Raw genomic sequence first — 16840 nt, forward strand, 5'->3', positions numbered from 1 at the left:
CCTGCTGTAGAAGTTCTCAGTCATCCCAATCCCAAGACAACCATAACCCATATGACTGACAACCTCTACAGACTCTCAGTGCATTTATATCTGAAAGATATTTTGATTTCTCAATCTTGCCACTGCAACTCTGGAACGCTGTCAAAGAATTTTAGCAACAAGAATTAAGATGGCTCCGATCCTGCTTATCCCAAATACATAGTGGGCCTGGTGCCGAAACCTGTGGAAACCCGTCTCTCTTTCTCCTCCTTATTTTATTGACTTTGTTTTCTTGCTTTCTCCTGGTTCTGGAATGAGCTAGGCCAGGGGTTGGCCACCTTAAACACTCAAAGAGCCATTTGGATCCGTTTCCTACAGAAAAGAAAACATCGGGAGCCACAAAATCCTTCCTATGCTTGACTATTTCTTGAGCGGCCACAAAACTAGCATATGTAGCTCTTCTGAAACTTTTCTTTTGTTGGATTTATACATGGTTGGCCTACTGGGGCCAATAAATAGCATGCCTACGGGTGTCGCATATTGGCGGTTGTGATGCCTATTTTGAGTGACAGGGAGCCGCAGCAGAGGGGTGAAAGAGCCACATGCGGCTCCAGAGCTGCAGGTTGCTGACCTCTGAGCTAGGCTTACAAACTTGAATAACTTTGAATAACTTTGAATTGTTTGCCTTTCTCTGCCTCTTGTCTCTCCCCTCCAGGACAGAACTATATCGGTCCCTGTTTGGCAAGCAGGTCCACCTGGAAGAAGGACACCAAGCCTAGCGATCCATAGGAGACCTTTGGAGGTTCTGGAATATGGGAGAAGTTCTCGTGTTTGGATAGTCCCACCACCCTACAGGTCTCACTCAGGAGAGCCCAGGTAGCGTCTGTCCATTTGATGGAGAAGAACCTTAAGAAAGCTGCCATCCATGATCGCATTGAGAAGCGGGACAATGTTTTTGTCCTATTCTCCCCTCCCCACATCTCTCTTTCTGAACTTCCCTCAAGATGAGCCATGTCAATTCCGTCAGGCGGTTTCCTGTGGGATCTTCAAGGACACAGTGAGCAGGAAGCCAGCTTGGATTTTACTCATCGTTCTGGCAGGGCAAGACTGTTGCCAAAGATCACCACTGTCATTACATCCGGATGATTGGATGGATGGATGATGGAGAGAGGGAGGATGGATTGGATGGATGGAGGATGAATTGGAAGGAGGGAGGGAGGGATGAAGGATGGAGGGAGGGAGGATGGATGGATTGGATGGATGGATGATGGAGGGAGGATGGACTGAGGGATGGAGGGATGGATGGATAGATGGTGGAGGGAGGGAGGATGTATTGGATGGATGGAGGATGGGTTAGATGGATGGATGGATGGAGGATGAATTGGATGGATGGATAGATGATGGATGGATGGAGGGATGATGGAGGGCGTATGGATTGGATGGATGGATGGATGCCAAAGCAATTTGCTTGATGAAAAAAGGCCTTCAAGTTTCCTGAAAAAACTTGGTGACATGTTGCATAAGTGGATGTTACAACATTGGCCCCAAAAGTTGTGGAATAAAATTGGGTTTAATTTTTTTTTAGGAAAACAATGACTCTCTTTCTGTATGTATGTTTGTGCGCACATGTGTTTCTTATACAGAAAGAGCTGCCAATCTCAAGTGAGTGCTACAGGACAACAGTTAAGCCCTGTTGATTCTCTTCTTAATCATCCATTGTTTGGCTCTGCCTTTCCTGCAGTTTGAAAGTAGAAACCTAAACTTCTGAATGTCTCTTTGAACCTCCATCCCACCTTTCCAAAAATGTTGGGTGAAACCTTTGGAAGCTAAATCGGCGTGTTTCTAAGATCAAAATTTCCCCTAACTTGAGACTGCACCAGAACACTATTTTTTGAACTGAAACCTACCGTTAAAAAAAATCTGAAATGCTTTTCACGTCCATCTTTGGAACATAAGTCATTGGAGGGCTCAAGGAGGCAGCTCTGTCTGTGCTTATCTGTCAGGGGTCTCCAACCTTGGTCCCTTTAAGACTTGTGGACTTCAACTCCCAGAGTTCCTCAGCCAGCTTTGCTGGCTGAGGGACTCTTAGAATTGAAGTCCACAAGTCTTAAAGAGACCAAGGTTGGAGACCCCTGCTCTAACTGATAAATACTCCTGAATTTTTATACTAGTCCAGAGCTATTAATATATTTAATTATTTTTTGCTGATAGGGATTTGTAGAGGCCAGACAGCTTCTCCTCCTTGTAGAAGTTAGATCCAGGTTGAATCTAACAAAGGGAAATACAATTCACTTGTTTATATTCAGAAGCTCATTGGAAATTAAAATCCCATATAGTGGATTTATTAGCATGCTGTGATCAGTCTTCCAGTGAAGGTTATTTTGTATAAGTAACATGTGTCCATGTATGTAATAATACAACATACTATATTGATTGTCTTTGAACCATGACTCACAAATGCGTGCAAACACGCACTCACACAAATGTAGTCAATCAAATATAGGCTTACACCTTTGTGTATTTGTGTGTGATGTCATACGTGCATGTGCCTTGAATGATAAAATGCTTTTCTATAGATTTATTGAGCTTAAAAATTAAAGTATTGTTCCAGTTAATAAATAAGAGAGCCTTCCGTATTATTTAAATTAATAATTAAGAATGAGAACTCAGCACGTATGTCGTAAGAATTGCAGGGTTGATGAAATAGATTGTCAAGGAATTTTTTTTTATTATTTTATTTATCCAATTTAGATACTGCCCATCTCACTGTCAAAGCGACTCTGGGCAGTTTACAAATGAAAGTACATTCAGAGGTGAAATAACTTAATGTGGAATTAGTAAATTCAGCGACAAAATATTTAAACTAAAATTACAAATTAAGAGAAATATTTTATATTTCAAATTGACTTTATATCTTAGCTTTTCCACCGGCGTATGATTTCTTTTTTTAAAACATAAAAAGATTAGAAACATTAATTGCGGCTGTTGTTTTTTTAGCAATAAGATTAGCATTGTGTTGGTGTTTTGATGCAAGAGATATCAGTACAGCTAAGTCCTCAACATATGACGGTAATGGAAGCTGCCCATTTATGAGTCGTAATAGTTGTCAAAACAGATCAGTAACATGAGTGATTTTATAGCCTTTTTTTGCAGCAGTTGTTAAGCAAACACGGCAAAATGGCTGCCACAGTTGTTAAACCAACGCCGTGGTTGTTAAGCTATGGGTGCCGAAAATCGGAAGTACAAGTTTCCAGCAAAACTATCATAAAAAACCACAGGATGCTACAAATGGCTATAAAGGAAGCTATATTGCGAAGATCAGTCATGTGACTTTGGAGGAAGAGGCTTAATTGTTGACATTTCAAATCCTGGTCCTAAGAAGCCCCCAGGGTAGATCTGCCATAACTTCAAATGGGCGTTCAGAGCTGTGATGGTCCAGTGGTTAGAATGCAGTATTGCAGGCTAATTCTGCCGACTGCCAGCAGTTCGATTCCTTTGATCCTGACTGGCTTAAGGTTGGCTCAGCCCTCCATGTTTCCGAGGTTGGTAAAATGAGGAGCCAGATTGTTGGGGGCAAGAGTCTGACTCTATAAACCGCTTAGGGCTGTAAAAGCACTGTGAAGCGGTATATGAGTGCTATTGCTATTGCAGTCTAACTCTGCCCACTGCTAGGAGTTGGATCCTAACTGTCTCAAGGTTGACTCAGCCTTCCATCCTTCTGAGGTCAGTAAAATGAGGACCCAGATTGTTGGGGACAATATGCTGACTCTGTAAAATGCTTAGACAGGGCTGTAAAAGTACTGTGAAACGTTATATAAGTGCTATTACTAAGTGACAGGTCATAAATCAAGGACTACCTGTGTTGTCACTTACCTAAGATCTGCACGTATGCCAGATCACACACCTGCAAACATGGGTGACCTGTAGGCAAAATATAATTACCGTATTTTTCAGAGTACGACACACTTTTTTTACCCTCCTAAAAGAGGCTGAAAATTTGGGTGTGTCTTATACTCCAAATGTAACCCCACCTACCCACTTGATGACCCCCACCCACTGGCCTCTGTGCATCTTCTTCCTGGCTGCAGAGATTGCCACCAATAATGGCTTGTGCTTTTGGGCTCTGCATGTCGCGTTTTCAGCCTCCAAATGCTCAATTTGAGAGCCCTTCAAGGCTGCGGGGATCACCAAAGCACATTGCTGCCCATCGCCGCCCGAAAATGCAACGTGTTTGGAGGCTGAAAAATATGACGCATGGTGCCCAAAATGGTTACCCGGAAATGTTGTTGCCTTCTCTTACCCCTTCCACGCTTCGCCTGCTTTAGTCACTGGAGCTCCCTCCGACAGCTGTGCTTTTGAAGCTTTTTTCAGCCCCAACCCTGCGATCTTCCGCGCTTTGTCTGCTTTTCTAATTGCTGCTCCCTCCAACGATCAGCTGTGCTTTAGAAACTGTTTTTTTAGCCCCAACCAGCCCCAATCTGAAAACCAGCGAGCAAACTAATCTGCTGAAGCTGACCAGGCTAAGGACCCTAGCCAGATGAATGGTAGCAAATCCCCCCCCCTCCATTTTCCTCCCAAAAAACTAAGGTGCATCTTATACTCTCTGACGCTCTGGAACGAACTTCCCCCCGGCCTGCGTCAAGTGCCTGATCTTCGGACCTTCCGTCGTGAGCTCAAAACATATTTATTCATTAAAGCGGGACTGGCATAATTAGTGATGTATTTTAATTGGGTTTTTTAATATTTTTAACTTTTTAACTTAAATTTTAATAATCAGCCTTTAAAATTTGCTCTTTTTAAATGTTGTTTTAAATTGTATATACCTTTGTTTTTATTCTGGCTGTACACCGCCCTGAGTCCTTTGGGAGAAGGGCGGTATAAAAATTTAATAAATAAATAAATAAATAAATAAATAAATAAATAAATAAATAAATAAATAAATAAAATACTCTGAAAAATATGTTAGTTATAGAAAGTGCATACCTGCACCAATTCCAAATTCCAAATCTACTTTTAGATAATGAAATAACAATTTGTGAATTCCCATCAAAGTGTCTTCTCCAAGTGGGGGCACATAAGGGCAGTTACACCCAAACAAACATATTCCCCCCCCCAAAAAAAAGGCCAACATTCTCTAATTTTGCCTCCTCCTGGGGTGCAGAAAGTATCTGTATCAAAGTGCCTATTGAATCTTGGCTTGGAAAATGTATGTAGCATGGACGAATAAATCTTTAGGCGCGTTTGCAGCCAAGTCCTGGCTGTAGATCTTGGGAGAAGTGCATTGATTTTTCATCTTCTTATGTTCCTTTTCATCCATCTTCAGTTCCTTTCTTTCCTCAGCTTGGATGTGTGTGTCTGCGTGTCAAAATAGTCCCAAGAGAAGCTGCTTTCAAATGTTGCCCTTCGTAGCGTGCCATTTCTGCTCCTGGGGTCTGACAAGAAACAATGAATGGGAACTAGTCAAGGAGAGAAGCAACTTAGGAGAAAATTTGTGACAGTGAGAACAATTAATCAGTGGAACGACTCGCCTGCAGAATTTGTGGGTACTCCAACATTGGAGGTTTTGAGGAAGAGACCGGACAGCCACTTCTCTGAAATGGGAGAGGGTCGTCTGCTTTAGGAAGAAGTTGGACTAGAAGATCTCCATGGTCCCTTCCAACTTTATTCTGTTCTGTTCAGGAAATTATTTTCAGTGATGAAAGTTTCACGAATGAAGGCAAATATATTTGTCCCAGGATAATGATGGGAAATCCAATTTGGGTTGGTCACTGGTCTTCTGAGCTTTCGGACTCGAGATGGAGCCCACCTTCAGGGAGTCTCTCTTCTGGAATACGTGCTTTGGGCTGTTCTGTGAATTGTGTTTATGTGGTGCCTTCCTATTGGCTGATTGGTGTGTTGCTGCGATTGGCTGCTGTTGTGCTGCCAAGCCATCGGCTCCTTAGTACCTGATAAGCTGGAGGTAAATCAGCACTCCTGTTAACTGACAAGGGGCCTGTTTCCCAACCTTCAATGGCTTCTCTGGCTATTTTTGTACCTGCTCGGCCAACAATCTTAGTAGCTGTGAAATTGAATGTACCGTATTTTTCGGAGTATAAGTCGCGCCTTCGTTTTTGGGGAGGAAAATAAGAAAAAAACTGATTGGCAGGTGGATTAGTTTCCCGGAATAGCCCCCATCAGCTGTTCCCAGAGGTGAATTTTAGCAATAGGTTCCTTGGTTGTGAGCTCTGGTTCTTGCTTTTTTTTTTTTTTGCTTTTTTTTTTCTGCCTCCGAAATTCCGTTTCAGAAAGAACTTTCTGCCTCTGAAAGCCTCCAAAACAGCTTCCAAAAAAAAGCCTCTGAAACTCGGGGGGCTTTTTTTCTGAAGCCTCATTTCTGATGCTTTTTTCAGCCTCTGAAACCTCTGTTTGAGAAGCTGGACGGGGCTACATTCAGAGTATAAGACACCCCCAGATTTTCACTCTCTTTTTTGGGGAAAAAAGGTGCGTCTTATACTCTGAAAAATATGGTATGTCCTTGCTCATTGCAAGGTGAGGCTACCAATGAGTTCGGGTCTCCTCGTCTTGACCGCTCCCTTGTGTTCTTGCAATCCAATGGGTTAGCTTCCTCCCCGCTTGTCCTGCAGAGTCACAGGGGCAATCCACCCAGGGAATCCGGTAGATTACGTTGGAAGTATCTCCCACCTCCAAGCGATCCAAATTCGATTTCGCATGAAACTTTCAGCCTGCTTTGTATCTTCTGCCCGATTGCATCAGTCTTAAGAATCCTCTCCTTCCCTCCCTCTCTTTGTACAGGTACAACCATTCATTTAGTTCAAAGTTAAAACGGCACTAAAAAAAAGTGACTTGTGACCGTTTTTCACACTTACAACTGTTGTGGCACAAGTCACGTGATAAAAATTTGGATGCTTGGCATGTAGTCTGGGAGTTAAAGTCTACAGGTGTGGTGACCTGGGCAAGGCACAAAGGCAACATAGCTGATAGTTCAAAACCCCCCTTTATTGCTCCAATTTTCCCCCAAATTTCCCCCACGTTTATGGCAAGTCCCTGAGCAAAGCGCTCTCTCTCTCTCTCTCTCTCTCTCTCTCTCTCTCACACACACACACACACACACACACACACACACACACACACTTCAAGCAGCCTCTGGCTTGGTAAGGCCACACTTGGAATACGGCATCCAGTTTTGGTCGCCACAATGTAAAAAAGATGTGGAGACTCTAGAAAGAGTGCAGAGAAGAGCAACAAAAATGATTAGGGGACTGGAGGGTAAAACATAGGAAGAATGGTTGCAGGAACTCAATATGTCTAGTTTAATGAAAAGAAGGACTAGGGGAGACATGATAGCAGTATTCCAATATCTCAGGGGCTGCCACAAAGAAGAGGGAGTCAAGCTATTCTCCAAAGCACCTGAGGGTAGAACAAGAAGCAATGGATGGAAACTCATCAAGGAGAGAAGCAACCTAGAACTAAGGAGAAATTTCCTGACAGTTAGAACAATCAATCAGTGGAACAACTTGCCTGCAGAAGTTGTGAATGCTCCAACACTGGAAGTTTTTAAGAAGAGGCTGGATAACCATTTGTCTGAAGTGGCGTACAGTTTCCTACCTAAGCAGAGTGTTGGACTAGAAGACCTCCAAGGTCCCTTCCAACTCTGTTATTCTACTCTATTCTATTCTGGCCCAGCAAAACACTGTTAGCACAATGGCTTCAAGGCAAGAAGTCCAGTGGGTCAAGAGAACCAGTCAAGGAGTCCAACGAAGCAAAGGAACAAGGCAAGATGTCCACTGAACTCCCGATGTCGGCAAAGGCACACCAAACTCCACAAATTCAGCGTTTGTTCCTGACAAATGCCCCTTCCCACAGCGTCTCCTTAAGTCTCAGTCCCCAGGTGTGCCTTGTGAAGAGGGGCAGGCACTCTCCCAAGTCATCAGGTCAGTCTGCGCTGTTCCTGCCTCCTCTCCTCTCTCCATGCTCGGGGATCAGAAGGGGGCGGTCCTTGCTCGTCGCCTGAGCTCTGTCTCTCCTCATCTCCACTGCCTGCCCTCTCTCCCCCCCACTTGGTCATCTTGGCCCCATTCTTCCCTGCTGGCAAGCCTGAGGGACTTGGGGCAGCCTCATCCTGCTCCTCCCCACATTCCTCTGAAGCCAGCGAGGCCGCCCCCTCAACCTCCGTCGGCCCCAGCTCTGGCTCGTCGCCCTCCACGGCATCGGGCTTCGACGGGGCCATGGCACTAGGTTTTAAAGTTGCCAAGATTGGGCATCCCTGCTCTTAAGGGTTTCAAGAATGACCTAAGACTTTCTAGTTAGGGTCGCGGGTATTTTGAAACGGGAGGATTTCAAACTTTTGAAACATTTCAAACTTGAATCCTTGTGCACACTCCTGCAGAGAATATTCCTCCATTGAAACAATAGGCCTTTTATTTGCATATGGAGGATTTGCTTTGCTTATTAAATTGTGGGTTACTTCAGACCTCCCTTAATACTTCAAAAAGATGCTTGAACTAAGATTTCGATAATATGCAAGTACTCTACAAATGTAATGATTCATTAACTCGGTTCACCGAAAGGGGCCTAATTAACTAATTGGTTTGACAGTCTTGTTTTATTATCGACTGTGTACTTTGGGGTGTGTGTGTTTTTAATAAATACAGTTTATTATTCTGAGCACTGCAAATTAGATTTGCAAGTTTAACCTTTCTGTCTATAAAACTCAGGTATATTCCTCTGGGCTGGGTTTTTATGACATGGTCACTCATGGCTAAGTAAACTGTGGATTATTAATGGGTTTATGGCTTACTATCTTCTCTAAACACACTTCGATTATGGAAACAATGGAGAAGATGAAAGTATAGGAAGGTGGAATTTTAAAACATTTCTTTGGGGTTTAATGGAAAAAGACCTGGAGAAAAAAAATTCGGAACTTTGATGTTATGTATGTTGACGTCAGCAAGATTAATTTACGCACCAAAATGGAAGGTCATGTCGATCCCCAGAATGGAGGAATGGCTGCAAAAATTGATGGAGGTAGCAGAGATGCCTAAATTGACTGTTTTGATAAAAGTGTGTGTGTGTGTGTGTGTGTGTGTGTGTGTGTGTGTGTGTGTGTGTGTGTTCGTAGGTTTTCATAGGTATAGGTATGTAGGTCTTGGCGTATTCGGGTCTTTTCCCGTGTAAGGTTGAGAGTATCTTGGCGATGTTTCGACGAGGTCTCACTCGTCATCTTCAGGCTGGTGCTTACGGCTTTGTGCTTGTGCAAGCAAGACCTCCATATATATATAGACACAGGCACATACATACATACATACCTTTATTTCTATTTGGAAATCACTTCTGGACTTTGTGCTCGAGGTGGGAAAAAAATGAAACTGATTTTGGGTTTTACCCATTAGATAGATTTGTTGTTATAGAAATGGCTAGTTGTAACAGTGTAATGTAAAAGTGAAAAGTTGAGATTTGATGTTAATGCCTTATTCTACTGCACCAAAGGGAATTGGAAGTCGATGTCTTTTATTTTTATTTTTCCCCTTTTCTTTCTCTCACTTTTCCCTTCCTTATTTTCCCTACTTTTTACTTTTGTATTTTTTTTTTTGGTATGCTACTTTATAAACTAATAAAAACTGTTTAAAAACATGCTGACAACCTTCTCTTTCACGAATAAGACTTTCTTGGTATTCATAAAGACAGTCCTCGGCTTACAACCATTTGTTTAGCGACTGGTTGAATTTACAACTGCACTGGGGGAAAAAGTGACTTACGACCAGTTCTTGCACTTATGACCATTGCAGCCTCCCCACGGTCACATGATCAAAATTTGGGCACTTGGCAACTGGCAGGTATTTATGACAGTCCCGGCAACTTGCAGTCATGTGACTTTTCCAGCTGGCTTCACCTTAAGCAAAGTCAATCTGGGAAGCAGCCAGATTTGCTTAATGACCATGTGATTCACTTAACAACTGCAGTGATTTGCTTAACAACCATGGCAAAAAAAAAGGACGTAAAATTGGATGCAACTCACTTAACAATCATCTTACTTAGTGGAAATTCTGTGGTTGTAAGTTAAAGACTACCAGTACTTAGAGATTGGCAGGAGTAGTTCTATGCCAGTTTATTAAATGGTAGGTTACCAGTTACTTCTTTCCATCTATGCTGGATTTCTGCTCCCGTTATCTAGCAGCTAGCATGGCCACCCTGCCAGAAAACGCTTGGAACTGTGTTTGGTAGTCCAGCAACTGGTGCCTTCAGCCTTAAGTGATGGTTTGAGATATCTTCGATGGCTTTCCATTCCTGCTTTGAGCAAGGAGCTTTGGGTGAGAAGACGGTAATTCTGCAGGGGAAATGTAGATGCACATGGAGGAAGGGTTTTAAATACGGAGACAGAAACATATTAAGACTTTGGACAAGTTTGTGACCCTGTCTTGGTAAGTCCTGTGCTACAGAGGTGGTATTTTTAGTAGGAAATCCTTGTGTAATTTGAGAAATTTCTCTCCTCTCCTCTCCTCTCCTCTCCTCTCCTCTCCTCTCCTCTCCTCTCCTCTCCTCATTGTGTAATTTGAGAAATTTCTCTCTTCTCCCCTCCTCTCCTCTCCTCTCCTCTCCTCTCTTCTCTCCTTTCTTCTGATCTCCTCTCCCATCTCTTCTCTCCTCTCCCTTCTCCCCTCCCCTCTCCTCTCCTCTCCTCTCCTCTCCCTTCTCTTCTCTCCTCTCCTCTCTCCCCTCCCCTCCCCTCTTCTCCTCTCTTCTCCTCTGCCCTCTCTTGTCTCTTCTCTCCTCTCTTCTCTCCCCTCCTCTCTTCCCTTCTCTCCCCTCCCCTTCTCATGTCAAGGCCAGAGAGTGCAAAGTAGTGAGGAAGTTTGCTTCTGCTGGTTTCATAGGTAATCCAGGAGGGGATGGGTCTCTGCAGGCTTCTTCCTGTCCACTCCTGCCATCCCCCTCAACCTTCTCCTCCATCTCCAACCTGCTCCTCCATCAGAGCTGCCTTAATGCTCTGCAGTTACTGACTCTCTACACTCTTCTACTCAATCTGTTGTATTTTCCTGATAAGGAAGCCAGTGTTTTCAGCAAATAAGGGCCAATGATGTTGAATGAGATAGACCATTTAAGATCTCCTTATGAGGAAGACTTCTACACAAAATCCTCTTTAAAGGGTAGAACCCTGAAGAGAGCCAGGTCCCAAGTCATGGAAGTGACCAGTGGTGGGATTCCGCCGGTTCGGACCGATTCAGGTGAACTGGTAGTTAAATTACTGGCTGGCTCGCCCCTTCCAGGAGTCCCCACGTGCCCCATTTTGGCTCCCAAGTAAGTGCAGGGAGGCCCACTAGGCCCAAAACGGGACATGGAGTGGGGGCGTGGTGTGGCCACCCTCCATGGCCCGTTTTTGCTCCAAGGAGACTGCAGGGAGGGTGCAACCCGGCACCCCTGCAGCCTGGTTGTGCTCCCAGGAGGCTGCAGGGAGGCCTACTAGGCCCAAAACGGGGTGCAGGCGGCAGGGCATCCTCCCTCCTCAGCCCATTTTTGCTCCTGGGGGGGGGATATAGGAAGCAGAGTGCTGCCTGTCACAGCCCATGGCCACGCCCACCATGGCCACGCCCACCCAGCCGATCATTAGGGCAGAGAACCCGGTTGTTAAATTATTTGAATCCCATCCCTGGAAGTGACCTACTGAGTTGGAAACCAGAAAGTCACCATAAATAAAGCTTCCCATCTCAGATAAATGAGGTGAGTATATTTTTTGTGTCTTTTCATTTTTGTCTTGTGCAATCTTTGTAAATTTCCCTTTGGCGCTGGCTGGAGTTTGCCAGCTGAATTGACATTAAATCTCTCTCCAACACCGATTGCTGGCATTGACCTTGTTTGAAATGTCGGGGGGGGGGAGAGAGAGAGAGAGAGAGAAGCTGAATCAAGAAGACTCCAAAATGTTGAATTTAGCACCTAAGCAAACTTTTGATATCCCTCCTTACGTAAATGATGCAACGCCATAAAAATGCAGGCTTTAAAAAACGTCTTCAGCGAGGGGGAAACCCAATATCGCATCCATTAACCTCGCACAGAAGATCCGTTTGCTTTTCCCAAAAGGAAGATGGTAAATTTCCAGTAGAAACATTTCTTTGCTTCGATAATCTTGGTGCTCGGTCTAATCTTCACAACGTCACTGAACTGTCTAGAGAGGTTTGCTACTGCTCAAAATAACAGCTATGTTTCTGATAGCAAGTTATAGTATCATAGCCATCCTGAGTTATTTTAAGCGCCTTCCTGAGCTAGCATCAATCAGAATAGAGGTGGAAGGGACCTTAGAGGTCTTCTAGTCCAGCCCCCTGCTCAAGCAGGAGATCCTCTACCATTTCAGACAAGTGGCTGTCCAGTCTCTTTTTAAAAATCTCCAGTGATGAAGCACCCACAACTTCTTCTTCCATACTTCCACCTCTCACAATACTAGACAACACAGTATCAACAGTAGAAACCTTCAAATTTCTGGGTTCTATCATATCGCAAGATCTCAAATGGACAGCTAACATCAAAAACATCATTAAAAAAGGACAACAAAGAATGTTCTTTCTGCGCCAACTCAGTAAGCTCAAACTGCCCAAGGAGCTGCTGATCCAGTTCTACAGAGGAATTATTGAGTCTGTCATTTGCACCTCTATAACTGTCTGGTTCGGTTCTGCAACCCAACAAGAAAAACACAGACTTCAGAGGATAATTAGAACTGCAGAAAAAATAATTGCTACCAACTTGCCTTCCATTGAGGACCTGTATACTGCACGAATCAAGAAGAGGGCCGTGAAAATATTTGCAGATACCTCGCATCCTGGACATAAACTGTTTCCTACCCTCAAAACGACGCTATAGAGCACTGCACACCAGAACAACTAGACACAAGAACAGTTTTTTCCCGAAGGCCATCACTCTGCTAAACAAATAATTCCCTCAACACTGTCAGACTATTTACTGAATCTGTACTACTATTAATCGTTTCATAGTTCCCATCACCAATCTCTTTCCACTTATGACTGTATGACTATAACTTGTTGCTGGCAATCCTTATGATTTATATTGATATATTGATCATCAATTGTGTTGTAAATGTTGTACCTTGATGAACGTATCTTTTCTTTTATGTACACTGAGAGCATAAGCACCAAGACAAATTCCTTGTGTGTCCAATCACACTTGGCCAATAAAAATTCTATTCTATTCTATTCTATTCTGAAGGCAAACCATTCCACTGGTTAAAAGTCCTCACTGTTAGGAAGTTTCTCCTTAATTCCAGGTTGCTTCTCTTCTTGCTTAGTTTCCATCCATTGCTTCTTGTCCTGCCCTCTGGTGCTTTGGAGAATAGCTTGACCCTCTCTTCTTTGTGGCAGCCCCTCAAATACTGTCATACTGCTATCATGTCCCCCTTAGTCCTTCTTTTCTTTAGACTAGCCAAACCCAAATCCTGCAACCATTCTTCATATAAGTATTTTTAGCAGGGGTGAAATGCTCCCGGTTCAGACCGGATCGCCCGATCCGGTAGCGATGGCGGCGGATGGTTCAGAGAACCGGTAGCAAAAATCCATGCTCCCCCACCCACTCAGCTGAGCCGCGCGATCGTCAAAGGTTTTTTTTTTTACTTTTAAAAGCATTTTTTCCACAACCTCTTTGGCCGAAGAGGTTGTAAAAAAAATGCTTTTAAAAGGCTCTGACGATCCCAGCTGAGTTGCCTGATTGTCAGAGGCTTTTTTTTCTTTTAAAGGCCAAAAAAATATGCTTTTAAAAGCAAACAAAAGCCACTGACGATCAGGCAACTCACCTGGGATCATCAGAGCCTTTTAAAAGCATTTTTTACAACCTCTTTTAAAATGCTTTTAAAAGAAAAAAAGTTGGCCACGCCCACCCAGTCACAATACCCCACCACAACCAAGTCATGCCCACAGAACCGGTAGTAACAAATTTTACATTTCACCCCTGATTTTTAGTCTCCAGGCCTTTAATCGTTTTAGTTCCTCTTCTTTGCACTTTTTCCGAAGTCTCAACATCTTTTTTGTAATGTGGTGATCAAAAATTGAATGCAGTATCCCAGGAGTGGCCTTACCAAGGCTTTATAAAACGATACTAATACTTTATGTAATTTTTATTCTATGCCTCCATTTATACCAGGGGTCTCCAACCTTGGTCCTTTTAAGACTTGTGGACTTCAACTCCCAGAGTTCCTCAGCCAGCTTTGCTGGCTGAGGGACTCTGGGAGTTGAAGTCCACACGTCTTAAAGGGACCAAGGTTGGAGACCCCTGGTTTATACAACCAAGGATTGTATTAGCTTTTTTGGTTGCTACCGCACATTGCTGACTCATCTTTAGATAATCCCCCATTTATTTATTTCTATTTCTCTCTCTTTCCCTCTCTCTCTCCCTCCCTCCTTCTCTCTCTCTTTCTCCTATATGTAGAATAGAATTTTATTGGCCAAGTGTGATTGGACACACAAGGAATTTGTCTTGGTGCAGATGCTCTCAGTGTACATAAAAGAAAAGATACGTTCATCAAGGTACGATATTTGTGTGTGTGTGTGTGTGTGTGTGTGTGTGTGAGAGAGAGAGAGAGAGAGAGAGAGAGAGAGAGAGAGAGAGAGAAATGACTAGGCACACAACATACACAAGGTCAGAAAATGCTTCCAAGTCTAACAAGTAGCTTTTTCTAAAAAAAAATCACACAGCAAGAAAAGGGCTTTGAACCTTCCAGCTTATTTTAATGAGAATTTTGTCCCCTCCACCTAGGTAGCTTTTATAGGCAGCTGGTCATTAGTTTAAGCGGTGCAGAAGCATGCAAGTTTAAATTGGCACAAGTAAAGCCTAAAGTAGAAACGGGTTCTTCAAATAGGGGGAGTGGGAAGGGTTTCCTTTACCAGCCATTAAGGCTAAGAAAGGTGATTTTTTATTTATTTATTTATTATTAAATTTCTATACCGCACCATCTCCCGAAGGACTCAGGGCGGTTTACAGCCCTATTAAAATACACAATACCAATACAAATATAATAAATAACAATATTTAAAAACAATTAAAACCAAATATTTAATGCCCAGATCATTAAAACGGTCAAAGTCCGATTTAAAACCCATTTAAAAATTTCACTAAAATATTTCTTAGGCTAGACCCGCTCGATGGAATAATAAGGTCTTCAGTTCACGCTTGAAGGCCCGGAGGTCGGGAAACTGTTGCAACCCCGGAGGTAGCTCGTTCCATAGGGCCGGTGCTGCCACAGATGGCGCAGGTCTTTTTTTTTTCTCCTTGTGTCTCCTTCTAGATAGTTCTCCATTTATGAACGGTCACTTAGCAACTGGTTGAAGTTATGACAAATCCCCAAAAGGTACTCACGGCCTGGTTCTGTATTTCCAACAGTTCCTTCCCATGGTCATGTGACTGCATTTTGGGCACTCGGCAACTGGCCCGCATTTATGGCCATTTGGAGTGTCCCGAAGTAAAGTGGTTATGATTTAAACATTTTTATTTTATTTTTACAAAATCGTTATGTGAGCCTCTGCTTGGTTGCTTTATGGTGTTGAAAATTGATGCATGTCAGTACCATTGATGTATTTCATTCTGTTTGTCGAAAACTGTGTTCTGGATTTTCCCCGACCTTGAGCCATGCGTTAAACCTCATAATCTTGGGCCGCTTTTAACAAGCCAGTATTGACTAGTTTTGATTCAGGGAAGAGCGTAAACATAGTAAGGCTCCAACTCTGGTGTGTCTTTTCTAAAGCGCTCAAAGTCATCGGATTCATTCATTTATTTAATTGTATCCCGCCTTTATTATCATTACAAATAACTCAAAGTGGCAATCTGATCCAACATATCCTCCTCCTTATTTTCCCCACAACAACAACCCTGTGAAGTGGGTTGGGCTGAGAGAGAAGGACTGGTCAAAAGTCACCCAGCTGACTTTCATGTCTAAGGCAGGATTAGAATTCAGTGTCTCCTGGTGATTAGCCCAAAGTCACCAAGTTGGCTTTTGTGCCTAAGGCAGGACTTGAACTCACAGTCTCCTGCTTTCTAACCTGGTGCCTTAACCACTACACCAGTCCCATGAGTCTATATGGAATAAGGGAACTATCCATTTCTCCCTGGAAGATAAAGGTAAAGGTTCCCCTCGCACATATGTGTTAGTTGTTCCCGACTCTAGGGGGCGGTGCTCATCTCCGTTTCAAAGCCGAAGAGCCAGCGTTGTCCGAAGACATCTCCGTGGTCCTGTGGCCGGCATGACTCAATGCCAAAGGCACAAAGAACACTGTTCCCTTCCAACTAAAGGTGGTCCCTATTTTTCTACTTGCATTTTTTTACATGCTTTCGAACTGCTAGGTTGGCAGAAGCTGGGACAAATCACGGGAGCTCACCCCGTGATGCGGCGCTAGGGATTCGAACCGCTGAACAACTTTGTTCCAAAGATGTGCACAGTCTGGAGAGCTTTTGTTTGTTTTCTTGGCCCTGGAGATTTGGGATGAGGTTGCTTCTTTCCGGCTGAAACCGTGTCATTTGTCATTATCTACCCTTTTGAAAGGCAAAGTCAGTAGGCTTAAAGTTTTTTTTTTTTAAAGAGCGAGGGAAAATACAGGCATAACTCAATAAAAATGTTTCTTTTCAGATCTTCAATGACCAACAGAATTTAAATTATTTTAGCCAGTTGTAAGGGTTGGTGGGTTGTTGTTGTTGTTTTTTAAATATTTCCAACATGGGTATAAGGAGGAAAGGCAACTTCTCCTCCCCCCACCCAAAATATTGCAAACAAATAAATAAATAAAAGCGGGGACCGAATTTCAACTTGGAGACAAACAACTTCATTTACAAGTGTGGCTCTAATTAGCTTCTGAATTAGTAAAGCGGAGTTTCCCCC

At 43.3% G+C, this 16840-nt stretch overlaps 1 protein-coding gene across 1 annotated transcript in view; it reads left to right on the forward strand.

Moving 5' to 3' along the window:
* Positions 1 to 1181, forward strand: part of AATF (apoptosis antagonizing transcription factor) — a 134290-nt gene extending 133109 nt beyond the window's left edge. The window contains exon 12 of the mRNA XM_058164164.1: positions 695 to 1181. Coding sequence (XP_058020147.1) covers positions 695 to 758 — 64 coding nt within the window. The 3' untranslated portion in view covers positions 759 to 1181. The remainder of the gene's footprint in view (positions 1 to 694) is intronic.
* The last annotated feature ends 15659 nt before the right edge of the window (positions 1182 to 16840 follow it).

This window comes from Ahaetulla prasina, chromosome 1 (assembly GCF_028640845.1).
Source record: "Ahaetulla prasina isolate Xishuangbanna chromosome 1, ASM2864084v1, whole genome shotgun sequence".
Lineage (NCBI taxonomy): Eukaryota > Metazoa > Chordata > Lepidosauria > Squamata > Colubridae > Ahaetulla > Ahaetulla prasina.